General features: G+C 41.2%; 1 protein-coding gene across 2 annotated transcripts in view; it reads right to left on the reverse strand.

Moving 5' to 3' along the window:
- The window catches only part of SPON1 (spondin 1), a 166,632-nt gene that overhangs the window by 21,658 nt on the left and 127,835 nt on the right, over nt 1-17,139 (reverse strand). For both annotated transcript variants that reach the window (XM_025150570.3, NM_204851.2), the window contains exon 7: nt 6,450-6,514. In XM_025150570.3, coding sequence (XP_025006338.1) covers nt 6,450-6,514 — 65 coding nt within the window. The remainder of the gene's footprint in view (nt 1-6,449; nt 6,515-17,139) is intronic.

The raw sequence follows: 17,139 nt of genomic DNA on the forward strand, positions 1-17,139 counted from the left end.
GGGTGCTCACTATGTAGGTTGCTGCTTTGCCTTTTACATCCAGAGAAAAGCATTGCCATTCAAATCTCATCAGGAAGAAAGAAGAATTAAATGTAGACTTTCCAAATACCGGGGCAGTCTTCTCTATATCAGGAGAAAGTATTTTGCTGGCCATGTGGATGTCTGGCTAACTTAAATAGTGTACGTGAAGATTTCTGTCAGATCAGACCCTTGCTAATGCAATAGGCAAAGGAATGGCTGAATCCAGGAAGTTAGGTTGGTTTAGTTGTGCTTGTTGGCTATCAGAGGTCTTCTCACCCTTGTGAAAATGTAGTCAGTTCTGGGAATGTTGAAGGTTAGTTGTGTTTTATGCACTGAGTAATGTTATTGCTAGCTATTTAGGTATGTAAACACTTCAAGAACCTTCAGTCACAGATGTAGGCTGAAATTATGGGAATGAGGTGTACGTAGCAAATAGTTGTCTCTCTAACACATTAAACTTGCAATGTTTGAGAAGTCAAAAGAGAGGCTCAGCAACACATATCTTTTACAAGGCTGGAGTCTTTCAGCTGTCTGCCATCTGATGGAACCGATTAGATATTATCGGTAACATTAACGTTGTCACAAATTGTTACTAAAGCTGCTTTCACTGCCGAAGCCAGCTTTTAAGTATGCAACTGTATACATAGCCTTGGGCTGTTATCTTTAGTTTTAAACAAGGATATTTATCAGTGAGGCAACGCAACATTAAGGCTGTGTGAGTTGTGAAGTGTAGGATATCGGACACAATAAATTGAGATCTTCAACAATGAAAAGTACAATGAGGAGAGGGAGTTAATTCATTGTACTTCAGATGATACTGAAGAACTCAATTTCTAACTTAAGTGGGTCTCCATTTAACGGCTTCTAAGTAATCATCCAATGACCTAAATATCAAGGCTACTCGAGGAACAGATGTTTTGTGAGAAGAAAAAAAAAAAGTAAATTATAATAAAGCAAAAAATAAAAAACGAGTAGAAAAGCAGTAAAACAAGAAGCAAACTAGATTCCCAAACAGGAGAAATTCCCTACTCGTCTGTGCCTTGGCACTGAACACCCAAGCACTGTAATGCAAATGCACTGAGAACAGCAAATTCACTGCAGAATCGGAACATAGAGCAAACAAATTCTTGTTCAAATTGTGGCAGAATTCTGGAAAAAAATAAGGACTGAAAGAGTAGAACGACAGGAGGAAAATGTAGAATGTACGAGAGTGTGACCCCATCAGTTCAAACATATTTTAAATCAGAGCTTTTTTTCATTTCCCACCACCTTCCTATAGGACACTAGCTGCTTGATTTCTGGAGCAGTTTGCTCTGTTGCCCAGCTTAGCCGTATTAGCTATCTTGATGCTGATAGGCATATTTGGAAATATTCTGTTATGTTTTCTGATACAGAAGAACGGCCCCAATTTATTTGTAGTTAGAGAAAAGATACCAAGGATTTCTAAAACCTGGAATGGAAGGGGATTGATGGGATATTTTGTAGGAAAGGATACCGACTTATGAATTGTTTGGACTAAGCAGTTCTATCCATCTGAATTATAAAGGAATAGGCCCCTTTTTCTGCTAAGCTTCACTTTCAAGTGCTTACTGAAGCATTTTCAGGTAATCTCCAAATAAATGGGGAACAGCTGCTTAAGTGGAAAAGAGAAAGAATAAGGTCTGCACACAGTTAAGAGGAAGAGGAAAACTGTAGGACCATAACTACACACTCAAACACTACGGAGAGCAGAAAAGAAAACAGGAGAGGCATAAGGAAGTAGGGGATGGTTTTCTAGACTTCAGCTCCAAATTACAATCAAGAAAAATGCTTGCCATTTTCCATAGTGCTGAATGACCTCCTGGTTTAGAACAGCTACAAAATGTAGTTGGACACAAGAATTAGCAATCAAACAGAGGGGCTGCTCAGAAAGGGATGCCTCCCATTTTATTATGTTGACTCACAACATCAGAGGTGGATGTTGGTGGTATGACAGTAGAACTTGAACCTTCCCACCAACATCCCAGTACATTTTGTTACCGTGTGACAGATGGCAGCAGAGGGGAAATGGTGTCTGTGTGCCACAGGTTGCCCAGAAAGCTGGTGGATGCTCCACCCTTGGAGACAATCAAGGTCAGGCTGGACAGGGCTCTGAGCACCTGATCAATCTGTAGATGTGTTGTTCCTGTTTATTGCAGGAGGGTTACACCAGATGGCCTTTAAGAGTCCCTTCCAACTCAAATGATTCTATCATAGTAACACGAGATATGATAAGATACACACATGATAATGATGGTGAAGAACCAAAGAGCACGAAGGACAGAATGACCATGAAAAAACAGGCAGCTGTAAAGGCAGCAAGGGCCCTGACAACACTGCATGGCTTGGACCACACCACACTGAAGGCAGCTCAGCCCTGGCCAAAATGAACCATTGACAGCTGTTCCATGCCCACCAACCTACTCTTGCCCATACCTCCCAAAAGAATCCGATTTTAATTCTTGTCATTGGCTACATAACTCATGTTATAGAGTGGGACAAGCTGATCAAGATCTGTGTTTATTTTCTTCTGGTGGACTATCCTGACAAGCTCTTATTTACATGACAATGCTCACTGAGTTGAAATTTTTAAGGATATTAGCTCCTGTGGAATTTCATGCACATCTTTACAAGTCCTACCTTCAGTATCCCCAGATTCTGATGTCATGGCTTGACTATTTTGCAATTGCCAGATATGGGAATTTGGATATCAGCTGTACCACCTGCACTTGCTATATTTTATCTTTCACAATGCCGAAAGCCAAAGATTTGCAGCTGAAAAGTAAAATTTGGTTCTGCCTGAAACACAGCTGAGAGAAAGGCAGCAGTGAGCTGTGCTCTTGTTTATACAAGTAAGATAAGAAAAACTACTTTCATTTGACAGCATGCTGTATACTGATATCATTACACCCGAGGAAGAATGCATTCCCTGCAAGTACTTTAAACTCAGAATTTCAGATGCACAACTTGATAATACAAACATATGCAAGGGGAAGCTGATTTATTGCTTGGTATGGCACTCCTCATGCTCTCACTGATGCTCTCCATTGGGCAACCTTAACACTAGTTGTCTCCTGCAGGAGTTTTTTTGCATGCTGGTGCCCTGGGTAAGAAACTGTGTAGAGGATGATGAAGTTGAGTGATAGGAAGCAAAACAAGTAAAAGAGAGAGACAAAGAGCAGGCACGTACAGGAACTGAGGAGGGGAATGACAGAAGAAAGACAGTGAAGTACTGCGCTTACGGAGAATATAGTTCCCATTGCATGGTATTGTACTGGGGGTACAGCAGTATGTTCAAATGTATTAGCCTTAGCAATAATTAACAGTGAGCATCTGAGAAAATTACTCAGCATCACTGTATCCTTCCCTGCTTAGTGCTGGCAACTTGTGCCAGCACCCCGTGTAATTTCATGTAACCGAACTCAAATCTGAAACTAAAGACCTCTCCCTGGGGAGGAACTTTGTGCCCACTGGATCTGCATGCAGAAGTCTCTACTTGCTTCTGAAGTAGAAGAAAAATTCCCAGCTGTGCTTCTGTTCTTATCTGTGGTGTCAAGAACAAAAGGCTTGCTGCAAAACTGTCAGATTTAGACAGACTTACACACTTTCTGTGCACTCAATCTAAAGAGAGCGTGAAACATTACTTAATGAGGTACAACAGGCCTCAGGAGTCATGGCTTCATTGACCAACTCTGACAGAGAAGAAAAGCCATTTAACTCCAGGTGCATCTGTGAGAGAAGCCTGGCCCAGACCATCCTCCCACAGATTTTTACGGGTGATGGGAGTGAAGGCACAAGGGCTCACCAGCTGCTCAAGACCTGGGTAAGAACTACCAGTTGCCTTGCTACAGCCTCTGTAAGGAAAGGCAGAGATGCTGTGGTCTCCCTTACTCTCCTTCTGCTCCTGTGCTGGCAGCCCCAGGGACTCATGCTGGGAGTGTCCCATGTTGGCTACTGAGGCAGCAGTGCTGAGCATTGCATGCACTCTGCCTTTCTTTTCTCTCTGGTTTCACCTGAAGGGACAGACCCACTGGTGATAAGAGGGCACTGAGCCCAGAAATCTCCCCTCCGCAAGGGTGCCTACCACCACCCATGCAAATGTAACTGTCTGCAGCAGCACACAATTACCTCAGTGCTCTTACAGCCCTCACAAGGTTTGGAAAGAATTGCTCCCCACCTCCCTCTAGTTTGAAGAGCAATTGACAAACCAACTTTGTATTGACACTTGGGCAGGGTAACAAATAAGAATCACCATACAGAGTCAGGAGGAAAACTGAAGAGTGAACAGGCAGAATTTGCCACCTTTTGACACTTCAGGCCCCTGGGACTGGGCACAAGAGCATTATGCATTTTATAGTTATTGTAAAACGCATCCAAAAAGCTTTTTAGGCTTTGCTTATTATGACCCATTGGAGTACCTCTTTGACATCAGTACCACACAATATTATGTACCAAATATGTAACTTGTGATTATGCAAAAAGAAGATTATTCATGACTTTTAGACAATTGCTGATTAGTAAGATGGCTGTGGTATGCATAATAATAGACTAAATGTTTCTCCTTAACAGTCATTATCCAAAACGTGTAAAATTCTAAATTTAAATTCCAAGAGTGACGATTCATAAAGCAGAAATTAACACCAGAAGTTAATGGTAACTGAAAAAAATATATATATGTCTTCCTTTGTAAATGCACTGATTTAAAATGGAAATAAAAAGGACATCATGACAAAATATGTTGTACAAAACAGTATCTATAAAGTGAAGGAAGTGCTATTTAAGGGAACACCTGCACAACAATGGAAAGCACAAATACCAGCATTTGTTCCTCTTGACATTGCTAAACGGTGATAACCAGCAAAGAAAAGATAAGAAGGGACTGGAAGAACATCTGGAGGATGTTGCAGGAGTGTTTGCGTGCACGTTTGTGAAAGAGCACGCGTGGAAACATGGCACATAGTAGTGCCACATTCCTTTGGGGTCGTTATTTGAACATCCTTCAAAAACAAAATACATGAAAATTTTAGGAGGATAACACCATAAAGAATGCCATTGCTGTCGTCTTGATTGACCACTTGCATTACACCAGCCAAACAAAGCCTCACACACACAACTCCTGTGTACAGCCAAGCACTCCGTCTCACAGTTAAAACACATTCAAGCGATGGAAAATCCAGCTCATGCCCAGCTCATTTCCTCCAAAGGTTTGTCACGCTGTTAGAGCCTTTCCCAGACATTCAGTGAGATTTTCCTTGTCACAGATTTCCATTGCTTCTATGCCACGAGGGGTTTCATAGGTTTTGATAGATCAGAGAACCATCAGCTTTCAGAAATCTTTTCACTGTGATCACCTCCTAATTTTTTGGTGTTTTTTTTAATAAACTGAGTAGCTTAAATCTTAAGCTGCTTAAGAGTTTCTAAGCCTCTTACGATAAGGAATGTTTTCTAAAAACTGAACTCTTCTGGCAGTTTTTGGGTTGTTTTTTTTTTACTAACCTCCAGATTTTCACATACTTTCATAAGCACAGACAACAAAACCAGGCATAGCATTTCCCCAGATGCTTCCCTCACATATTTTGTAGAGGCAATGGGACTACTTGGTCCTTACAGTCTTGCAGTAATTACTCTGCTTCTCCATGGACTCAGTTTGACTCAGCTATTGAGGGGACCCCTTATACTGGGTTCTCCTCTTCAGTCACTTCTTATAAAACTCACTCATTTGGGCCTGGATGATTACCACAAACGCTGGGCCAAGCACAGATAAGGTATGCAGGAACCAACCCAAGCTCTGCTCCCCTCATAGGCCACCAGTAAACTCAGGGGTGTCAGAGAGCTTTATCCCCAGAAAAGCTTTATCTCCTTTTCTGATGAGTGCTATAGAACCCGAAGTTAGGATCCTGGGAAGCTACTTAGCTGGTTCACTTGATAAAATACCTATGGTTGTACTGCCCTCAGGATCACAACAGAGATCATTAGAGTGTTTCAGATAAGTATTTTAAAGAATTATTCCTTTAAGAGGCTTTTGTTGCTGAATTAGGGAATTCCTCAGACAGAATACCCCTTATATTAAAGTATTATTTGCTCTTACTGAAACAGTGCATTAACAGGACACTAAAACATATATTTGACGAAGCATTGGACAAACTTGCTTGCTTAATGAAGGCACAGATTCCATGAGGTGATCCTTCTGCTGTAGCAGTTAGAGAGCCAACACACAGAAAACATGAAAAGATGTGAAAGAGAGAAAAGTATTGTTTGCAAAACCAAAAAGAGATGAAAAACTCACCTTTCAAAATATTTATAGATTTTTTCTTTTAGAAGAGTGAACAATTAGACGAGACAGTCAGAGCATTCTGTTAGCCAACACTGAGCACAAGGCTATTGAGCTACAGCATTCCCCACTTACTTACACATTCAGAGGCTGCCAGGCAGGCCACTGTGCTTTTGCCTTGATGACTGTTAAAACCTCATCACTCTGTGAAGAGAAACAGAAGAACGGAGCGATTAGGACAATTCTGCAGTGACTTCCAGCAAAAAGTAAAAGACACTAAATTATCACACTGTGCCTTCACATTCTGACCATGAGAAAAATGCTCTGTCCTTTTTGCTATCTGGGCACTGCGTGCCCTCAGCTGCCCAGGTTCATTGAGAAGCTCCTATGAACACAAGTCATGAGAGTGGCATGCAAAGTCATGCAGACCTTGGGCATAGCCTCCTCCCTTCTGCAGGAGCACAAGTCAGCCTAAAGCAGCAGTTCACAGACATGTTATTTGTGCACGTCTCCCCAGGGATAGCCTACTGCCCTCAGCAGTCTAATGCATACTGTGAGAATGTATGATATACTATTTAATATCCTCCTATCTGTAAGAGTCTGTGGTGGATGCACTGCAATCTCCTCCACGTAAAACCGTGGATAGCACTTTCCCTTTGCTCTCCATTTACTTGTGTAAAATTACAGGGTGAAATACAGCACCCACCAATTTGCAATAGTGTGGCAAAGCATTGTACAAACATCATTTCTTTAAGCCTGCAGCAGTTTCTGCGTCAGCAGTTTTTAACTTTATACTGATAGAATAAACACAGGACAAAGGCAGGAAGCTATTAACAAGGCTCTGATGCCCAGAAGACATCTATCACACATTTTTTAGAAGCATTTGCCCCATCTCCCCTAGGAATTCATCCCTGTAATTCGCCTAGAGGAACACAAAGTTCACAACTCACTCATACAATTTCTACTGTCTTGTAAAAAATATTTCCCAATTACACTAAGAAATCCAACTCATGCATTACAAGTAATTGGCACTTCCAACAGAGCTGGCCTTTCAGTTTAGCGATAATTGTGCCGTTTCCTGCATGACAGCAATAGTTCTGATAGCCCAGGCTAGCTCTAATCCATGTACTTCTCTGTTTAAAAAAAAAAAAAAACACCATAGTTTCCACTGGTTGTTTCTACTTTGATCTGTATTTTTTTGACTTCCCCTTTCTACCAGGCAAAGTTATCACAGCACCCACAGGCCCTCTCTGTAACACACAAGGTTCCCAGTCTCATGACTACACATGAGCTCTCACTCGTCCCAGTGAGTGGATAAGCCACCTTGTGAAAATCTTTCTTATAAATATTTCTAATATTTCCTGTTTCAACACCTTAAGACTTTTCAGCCAGGCATATCTTTAAACATTATTCTTGAGAAGCCATTTATATTGAAAATACTGCATATTACACTTTCCAAAGAAAGTCTGTTACGAGTAGAAATCGTTATGTTTATTAAAATCATATGCTGCGTATCTAAGAGAAGACAACAATCATGTCAGGAACATCCAAATCACTCACGTTTGAAAACACTCGAACACCTGCTACTCAAATCTAAACTACATACCAAGAGCGGATGGGCTATGATTAATAGTTCAGTAATAAGCGTGGGGGGGAAGGAAAGAGGGAGCAGAACATGAGTGCTCAGATTCCCCTCATTTCTGAGGGAGATGAACATTCAGATGCAGGAGCTGAATTAATGACCACTTTCTGACCAGGAACAAAACTCAAAGGACACAGCAGTCAGTGTTTGGATGGGCGTGGGAACAAATCCACGTTTTCACGGCCTAGTGCAAATGACCACATCATCTTCACAGTGATGGAGTGTCAAAAGGTAACGATGTCAGATGTCAGAGGAAAGGGCACCAGCACTGGTGTAGTTCTCAAAATCAGTATGGTAAAGCCTGATACACAGCTCTTCCAACAACGAGAACAAGAAAGCAAGAAGAAAGCTGTCAGGCACATGTTATGCCTCTGTGCATGCGGAAGTTGTCAAGGAATGAATCTGGAACTAACTGTCCAGTTGTATCAGAACAACCCCTTCCCTACATGCTTAGTGCTTGCTCAGAGGTCCAGTGGAGCCAAAGCAGTCTCTAGAATGACCCCAGTGGATTGTGGATTATGACCTAAGCTAAAACATGCAAAAAAAATAGCTAACAATTATCTTTTCCAAGTCCCGTTGCTACATTTGGGCTTCAATCTGGGAGTGGGTGGCTGACTCAACAGCTGTTCTCTATGAAAGTACTGTTGTCCAAAAAGTTCCAACACCGTGATTTTAAAATGTTGGTAAGGCCATGCTAACACTGGTACCTTACTAACTTTCTGGAGGTGGTAAAAATTAATGAGTTACTTCATATCCACTTGTTCCTGCAATGCCCAATCGAAGTTGCATGCAGAATAAAGTCATTACGTGGTGCCGAAAAGAATCTCATGGCATGAAACCACTGTCAGGCTGTGTACTTTACAAAAGATTAGAAGGATTTAATCTGCAAGAACAGAAAGTGGGACATTGCTCAAAAAAAGCAGCATTGAAGATAGAGCTTGATTTGAAGTCTTGGTGAACCAAAGGAATTCAAACACCTTGTTGAAAGGATAGCATCCATTAAAAAATAATGAGAGCTTTCAGGAAAATTTTTAAGCATCATCTGAATGGCTTTGGAATAAAAGAGAGATTAGGAGGATCTGGAAAGCCACACAGACTATTTCATCTGCTCCTGCTGCTTTTTGGTAACTGATGTGATCAGTATCCTTTTTTTTTTTTTTTTTTTTTTTTTTTTGTGCTAGAAGTTATTTTTAATGACTAATTTTTATTACTAGTTTTATTTTACGCATGTTGAATAACATTATAAAATGTGACTGTGCAGACCACTTAGCACTTAGTAATAATGATTTGATTCAGTTCAGCTACACAAATGATGGTGTATTATCTGACATCAAAATCAGAGTCAGATTCAATGAACTATGAGAATGAAAACCACCTGCTTTGAGCTTGAGCTTAATTTCACTCACTTCACACAGCCGCTGCTTGCCACTCATTTGATTGTTCTAGAACTGAGAATATTTAATTTCCATCCCCATAACATCTCAATGCCTTTCTATCCACAGTGGATTTATTGTCACAGGAACTTCAGAAAGTAGAAAAAGTACCATTATCCTCAGTTCACAGATGATGAATAGAACCTCTCCTAGAAATAAACCAACATCTCTGAATTTCAAGATAGCATCTCAACTGCAGGATCATCCTTTACCTCCAGAAGTAATTTGTTTTTCTAAAAGAAAGAGATAAAGCAAGAAGGAAGAAGGATAACGCACAGCACGTTTTCTGTGGGGAACTGGGGAATCAGATGCTATGAAAACAAGAATGATATAGCACTTTGGAGGTGTAGTTGGGTAACTCCTGAAAGCAGAGCAGATCTTCTACAAAGTGTATTAAATAGAACTTATCCCATCCACATCCCCCCTGTTCAGGCACACACATATCACTTCGGGATACAAAAAGCCTGTGTTCGGCAGCCCTAAGACTTCTCTTTAGCTCATAAAAATAGCTTCTGGCTAACAGAAGTCCTCAAAAGCTCAAATGTTGTCTTCTTATCCCTACGTACAGTGTAGGGTTAGGTGTCTTCCTACAGAGTTCTGTTGGAAGGAAGCACTCAAGAGGAGACGCAGCCAACAGATTATGGACTTCACAGATGACAGCTGAAATGTGCAATGTTTTCTCCTTGATGGATAAGACCTGTATAAATTTTGTCCTAATTCAGTTTTACTGCTGTATTTGAATTAAAAAAGGAACATCCGTGCAGGCACATCATCAAAACTTGTAAAGGCATTTTTTTAAGAAGAGGAAGTAGTTGTCTGCTCTGTGATAATACAATAGTTCTGAGATGAAACCAGTGACATGCTGATATATTTCAGCTGGAGTGCACCACCATGTAAATATACCTAACAGGCATATTTGCTCTACAGTAACTGTGAATGTAATCTCCTGTAATGCACTCTAAATAGACATGTTTTATTAACCACATACGCACAGCCTCAGTGCTGAGATGCCATTCTTTTTAACCCACAGAAGCTGGTTTTTTTCCACTTCAGAAAAGAACTTTCTGAAAACCTCACGTTGGATGGGGTTTTTGGGCAACCTGGCTTAGTGGAAAGTGTCTCTGCTCATGGCAAGGGGTTGGAACGGGATGGTCTTTAAAGTTCCTTCCAACCCAAACCATCCTGTGATTGTAGTCACACATTACTTCATCAGAAAGAAGAAAAAAAAACCCCAAACCTGATACTTTAAAAAGACTTACTACTACCATTTGATGACAAGCAAGTTTTGTGTAACTCCATGACATGCTTAGATTCAAGGAGATTATGCTTAAACCCATTGGCACTGACGTTGGGTTACATCAAACAACAACAAAGATCAATTGCAGGCAGTGAAATTGCACAAGAATTGTATGCCCATTTTTTCTCTATGTTTAAATTATAGTGATTTTGTGTATCCTCCAGCTGTCAGTGGCAGCCGAGAAAACCCCACATAACGTCAGATATATAATAAATACAACCAAACTGTATTTAATATTTGATCATAGTACCTACAGAATCAATTTTTCCCTCTACAAATACCTGTTTATCCATTTCTGTCCAAACAGACCCAGTTTCAGGAATGCAAGTAACTCAGTGCTTAACTTGTCCCTGCTCTGCTGTGCAGGAAAGCTTTCCTGAATTGGCTACTAAGTGATTTCATTTCTGCTTCTACGGGAAAGAACTGTCTATTAGATAATCAGGCTAACATGTTCTCCCAAACATGAGTATTGGCCATGTTTCTCAGAAAATATGATAATATGTCAGAGCTATAATTTCAGTACATTGTTATGTATATGGATGTTAGCTGGCAATGTGCTTCAAAAACAAAAAGAAAAAAGCTTTTAATGGGAAATCAAAGGGATTAGATGATTTTGTTAAAACTTACCTAGACGGGATGAGAAAAGAAGTATGTTCATTGTTACTCTTAGTCTGTACCCCAAAAGCACTGACTCACTTTGCACTAACAACCTTCTGCATTACCTGTCCCACCGGGCTTTCTTTCAATGGAGTGGTTGTTTCAGGAAGGGAAAGAAGGCTGAAATTAATAACAGAACCGTTGCTAATGGTAACAGTGAAAATCATACTCCCTATTTTACTTCCATTAAGGTGTACTTACGTAATCTAGAGCGTCCTAATAAAGCAGTAATTCATTTTTACTCAGCATAAAGCTTAGCGGTGTGTACTAATGAGCCCTGGGTACGTTCTGAGGACTGGAGCCCTCATTTGCTGTGGCTGAGCAGGTTTTGTAGGGAAAGCATCTCCCTGGTGCATCCACTGCTGAGAGAGCTGATTTTCTGCTGCACATCTTCCCTCATTCTACATAGAACACTGCTGTCTTAAGGACTACAGAAATGGTTTGTGATCCTAAATTATCTTCACCAAAAAAGCAAGGGAACAACTTTTTACTGCACTTAGAAATAGCAGCTTTTGAAAGTAGGGGATTAAACTAGGTTTTGACCAAAAGCAGTGTAATTTTCATCCTCTGCTTAAAAGGTTTATCCGATAAATATTCTTTTGTCCTGCTTCTGTCTTAACTTTCTCACTTTCACCAGTCCTTTAGACTAAACCGTCCTTTAAGACTAGACATAAGTGCCATAAAGCTACTGTCACCTTAAAATCACAAATTATCTGGAAATGGTGAGCACATGGGGAAAAAAATGAGTAAAAAAAAAACCGAAACCCATGCCCAAAAGCATTGCAGCACACCAAGACGTTCTACATACAAAAAAGCAGATGTGTGCAACTGAGCGGCAGCCTGCCAACCAGCAGGACCAAGCCTGCAACCACAGGAGATGAGGATAAAAGTGTTTGAAGGCACTGTGTTCACTCATCAGATTCACACTTGAGTAACTACAGCATTTTTTGCTCAGACTCCGTCAAATAGTTTCAAAACAGGCATGGCTGAGAGTACGGAGACAGGCTCTTGGGCACACTATGAACAAGTGAGTTTCACGTGCTGGATATCAGCAGGGAACCTCAGGAGAAGGCTGGCTCTGCTCTGAGACACAGCATAGAGCGGGGACTCACAATGATGCTGGGAAGCACTGGCAGCAAGACTCTGGGTACCACTGTCCATCATCCTGCTGCTTCTCTGCGACGTGAGCCAGATGTCCTTGCATGGACGTAGGAGGAATAATTATTCTGATAAGAGCAAATGGTTTTAAGTAAGACCAGTGAGTTAGCCCAGGAGGTGAGCTGTCCTGATCCTTGATGACATTCTGCACAAATCAATGTCTTCATTTTCATTCGGAACGTGCAATACAAGCACTCCAAATGTGCTCTAATTGCTGTCCAGAGGCAATCAAGACAGCTTCGTTTCCCTTGTTTAAAGCTGCCATGGGTAAGCTACTCTTTACTGTTCCCTCTCTCAAAAAGGCAGCTTTTAAGCATACTAATGACTTGAAGATCCTATCATCAGTTATATTTTCTGTAACCCGGAAAGGAGAATTCTTAAAGAGAAAGCAGTTTCACATCCCTACCTCAGCCCCTGCAGTGACAAATGGGTTGCTGCCCCATGGACCATTTCTCCAGCACTGTGTAGTCTCTTGCCTTATGCTTTCACATTAAGCTGTCTGAGAATTTAACAATCAAAACACCCTACTCTCACATTTTGGATAAAGCCATCCGACCAGACTGACAGGAGCAGGATTTTACATGGCGTTTTTCCAGTCAGGGGCTGCCTTTTGCAGCCCATTTCCTTGCATCTCTCTTTCCTCATGATGGAGCTCTGTCTGCCAAAGTAACACTGGCTCCCTGCTCCAATGGTAAGTCTGCCTCTCCAGCACTTACACAGCTGCAAAATGCTGTTACGGTTGCTGTAGGGTTTTTCAGTACGTTCTTTAGCACTATCTGTTCCCCAGAACAGTGAGGGAAGTCAGGTGAAGGTTCCTCCCTGCCTGAGACTCACACTGCTCGTTGCCTGAAGAGTTTCAGGAAGCTTTGGATCAGTTACTATGGCTGTGGTTTACAAGTGCCATTGAACAGAATATTCTAAGACACAGAACTTTAAAAACAGTGGGAGCTGCTATTAGAATGACAACTGCAATTGATGTAATTAACAGAGCGGGGAAGAGTTTTTCATTCCAATTTAGAAAGTACTGTTTTGGTTTCTAGTTGCTTACACAGAACAGAGAGGCAAAAATGAAACCCTGTGGCCACAATGCTGTACGCCATCCTATAGTAATCAATTGGAGATAACTGGCTGGCGTTGTCTGCACCATCAGCCAGACAGAAAGAAGTGCATCTGTCTTCAGAAACACCTCTCAAGTACTTAGAAATATCCCTAGGACATCAAATTGCTGAGTGCAGTGTCCATGCAGTTTTTTTTATGATCAGAATAATTCAGAATTAAGGAACATAAACAGAGGCTTACACTCTAAAGGAAGGCATTCACCATATTGCACTGCACTCACTTGCCACAACGTGCATTCTAAATACATGAAAAGGGGCTATCTCTGCAATGAGGTGTAGAGAAAAGTACTTTCTTTTTGTCTGTAAAGCAGCACTAGCTGGCAAGGACACACCTAGGCTGTATGCCTAAGGATGCTGCTAAAAATGCTTACTGTGATGCACATCCCGTGCTGTTCTCTTGTTTCTATTTCTTCTTTTTTTTTTCTCCCTTGAGTCCCTTCTCCTCACAGACATACACTGGCAGACTTACACCAGCACTAACACAAGCATTATTCCCTTTCATTTTTAACACAAGTTACGCTATTAAAACCATTCCCTAACCCTTAAAATAAAATCAGGTTGTTTTCTTTTTAGTAATCTCTAAACAGATTAGTAGTGCTCCATTACTGCAGGGCAAGCATCTCAAGTGGTTAAGAATCAGAGCAGCAAGGCCTGCTTAATGCTGTGTCTCGTTATGAAGCCAGTGCTTGGACTCTGCACAAAGGATTAGCTTCAAAGATACGCACGCTGTCCTTTGCCCAGACAGAGATGATTCCCAATGCAGAAGCACACAGAAACACAGGGTGGGTCCATCCCGTCCCCTCCTGACGCTGCAGTTATACATTGGAACACTCTGATGGATATGTGTGCATACAACAAAATTGTCCAGTTCTTGCTCCAGGGGAGACCTACTGGAAGTCTATTAAATATGTACTTACTGTGGCATGCTTCAAACATCTGATGAGCAAGTTATACACAGAGTACTTTGTATTTTCATGCCGTCTTGCCTCAAAGGCTATAAAAATGCTTTATACCAATAATTAAGTTCAATTAGAGAGCTCTGCTGTAAATCGTTTGCCCCAACGTACAGACACAGAAACTAAGGAAATGTCAGCAAACCAAACAAACTGCCTGTAGATCAGAAGGTCTCTTCCTAAGTACGCTCACTTAACTTCCATCACTATTATGGTGATGTGAAGCCAGAACCCATGCAGGATACCTAAGAGGCATGCTACCAACCCGACCCTCAGCTGGTGTTTGCCTTGAAGAGCAAGTATGTTTTTTGTCACTCTATCCAACCCTGACAGTTGACAAACCCATGCATTCTGTGTACCAGCTTCATGCAGAGCTACCTGTTGTGCCAAAACCCCAACACAAGGCCTAACAGTTCATAGGAACTATGTAGGTGAAATGAAAAATGTATGTATGTGCATCAGAAGGAAATCACACAGCCAAGAAAAAGTGAAATTATTATTACTGTTTTTCAAGGAAGATGCTGCTTACTGTAAACATGGAGGGGTGAACCAGAATGAAACACTTTATGTGACCAGACTACTGAAACAATTAAATAAGCAGAAGTTTCCTCTTTGCACTTGTTTTGCATACACTGCTTTGTATCCTTCCCAGATACAGACATGTCTGAACAGTTGTGAGTCCCTCTCCGTTCCTGATCAGGACTGCAGTCCTGACTGTATCAGCCGTTCTCAGTCCCGGGATCTAAATCACTACTTCCTATGGCTCTGCAAGAAGTTACAAAAGTCTAAAACATTCACTTTTTTCTTTCTTTTTTCTTTTATTTTTTTGCTTTCAGGTCCACATTTCTACTGATTTATTCTGCACTTTTCCTCTACAATAAATTACCCAGCGCTATTGGTCCCATGTGGCTGCATGCCTTTCATTTTTGTGCAATGAAATCCAATCATCTTATTCACTGCAGCTGCTTTTAAATACACTTTGGTGTCAGCAGTGATTTACTTTTTAATTATATTAGTCTGTTTTAGATGAGTGGTCCTATTGTTTTCGTAATGGCTCCTTTAAAGGCAGTACTCAAATAAATGAAACCTCAGCATCTGAGCAAGGAAAACAAGTTAATTCACAATTCCTTAACAGAAGAATCTCCTACAATAACATTCCTGATGAAAGTATCACCACGCTTTCTAAACCTTTCGCATTCTAGCATGATGATTAAGGGTTTCATTTACTTGAAGTATGTTTTAGCTGAGAATTCTTGTGAGATTCGTGCTCAAAAGACCAGCAGGGGCAGTGCACAGATGAGGTTATTTCTGTCTCTCTTCCAAAAGTCCGAGAGACTGTTTTACACGTCTTCTTTTCCAGCTATAGAGACAAGTTCTACATCCAATGCTCATCAGAATTAAAGACGAGGCCTGCTCTTAGTGGAAGGTCCGTTTTTGTCTTCTCATATATGTCTGTACTTTCTCTTGTCAGCAGCAGAGTATTTATGTTGTACCTGGGCAATGCACGACGTATAGGTAAGCTGGTTGGTATTTCTCCAGGGAGAAATTATAATTGGTAGAAACAACACCATCACAGTCTATTGCAGAAATGTGCTCCCAGGAATGGAAAGGTGAAGCAAGAAAACAGCATGAATCTGGAAGGTACAACAAGATTATTGTTGCTGTGCTAAGCTGATTTTAGCAAATATTTCCTAATAAAATGTCAGGGGAATGCAGCGTGTGTAGTTTCTCTGACATGTGTGTGAAGCATCAGATAATACAAATATCCACGTAACCTTATCAAGTATTTGATGCACTGTCCTTACACAGACATTATAGCAATATGACTGCAAATGACAAACATTTCCTCTGGTTTCAGATCAACTAATTTCTCTCCATTTCTATCCAGTATCAATCTGGCTATGTGAAGGGAATCATTTGAGCATTATTTTCTGTATAGGGCACACAGTACTGACAAGTAGCCAAAATAAGAACTGTGGCCCAGAATTCCACCTCATTTGGCATCTGTCAAAAACTAGCCAAGCTTTGTCGTTCTATTTTTCTCTTGTTACCTGTATCCTTCGGAAGGGTATTTTATGTTCCTTGCAGCAATCATCTTCAAAAGAACAAAAACTGAGGGGAGAAAAGGAAGCAGCGGATGGTTTAGGCTAACGAACAAACAACAACAAAGGAATTGGCATGGGGGCCTGAACACCACTTTGAGTTCGGGCCTTTTTTATCTAGTAGTAGAAACTTGCTTGGTTACTGGCAATGTGTGATTCTTGGCTGAGAGCATTTTCAAGGAGCAGTCTGCAACCTCTGCACCACTGAACTCTGAAGGAGTCGGTCCAGGAAGGAACTGGAGCAGCAGCGAACCCTGCAAAGCTGCCCCCAGAGAAGCATAAACAAGCAGTGCCTCTCCTCACCCATGAACCAGGCAAAACTCTGCTTGGAAATAAGCTGCGACAAGCATCTCCTTCCTCTTCTAAAGATGCTCTAAGTGCAGGTGCCTTCCTATTCTCCCTGTAGACGTGTTCTGAGCAGCAGTGAACTGGTTTTAAAGGCTTCTGAACACCTTCAGAGGGCACGTTT

The sequence above is a fragment of the Gallus gallus genome, chromosome 5, assembly GCF_016699485.2.
Source record: "Gallus gallus isolate bGalGal1 chromosome 5, bGalGal1.mat.broiler.GRCg7b, whole genome shotgun sequence".
In the NCBI taxonomy this organism is placed as follows: Eukaryota; Metazoa; Chordata; class Aves; order Galliformes; family Phasianidae; genus Gallus; species Gallus gallus.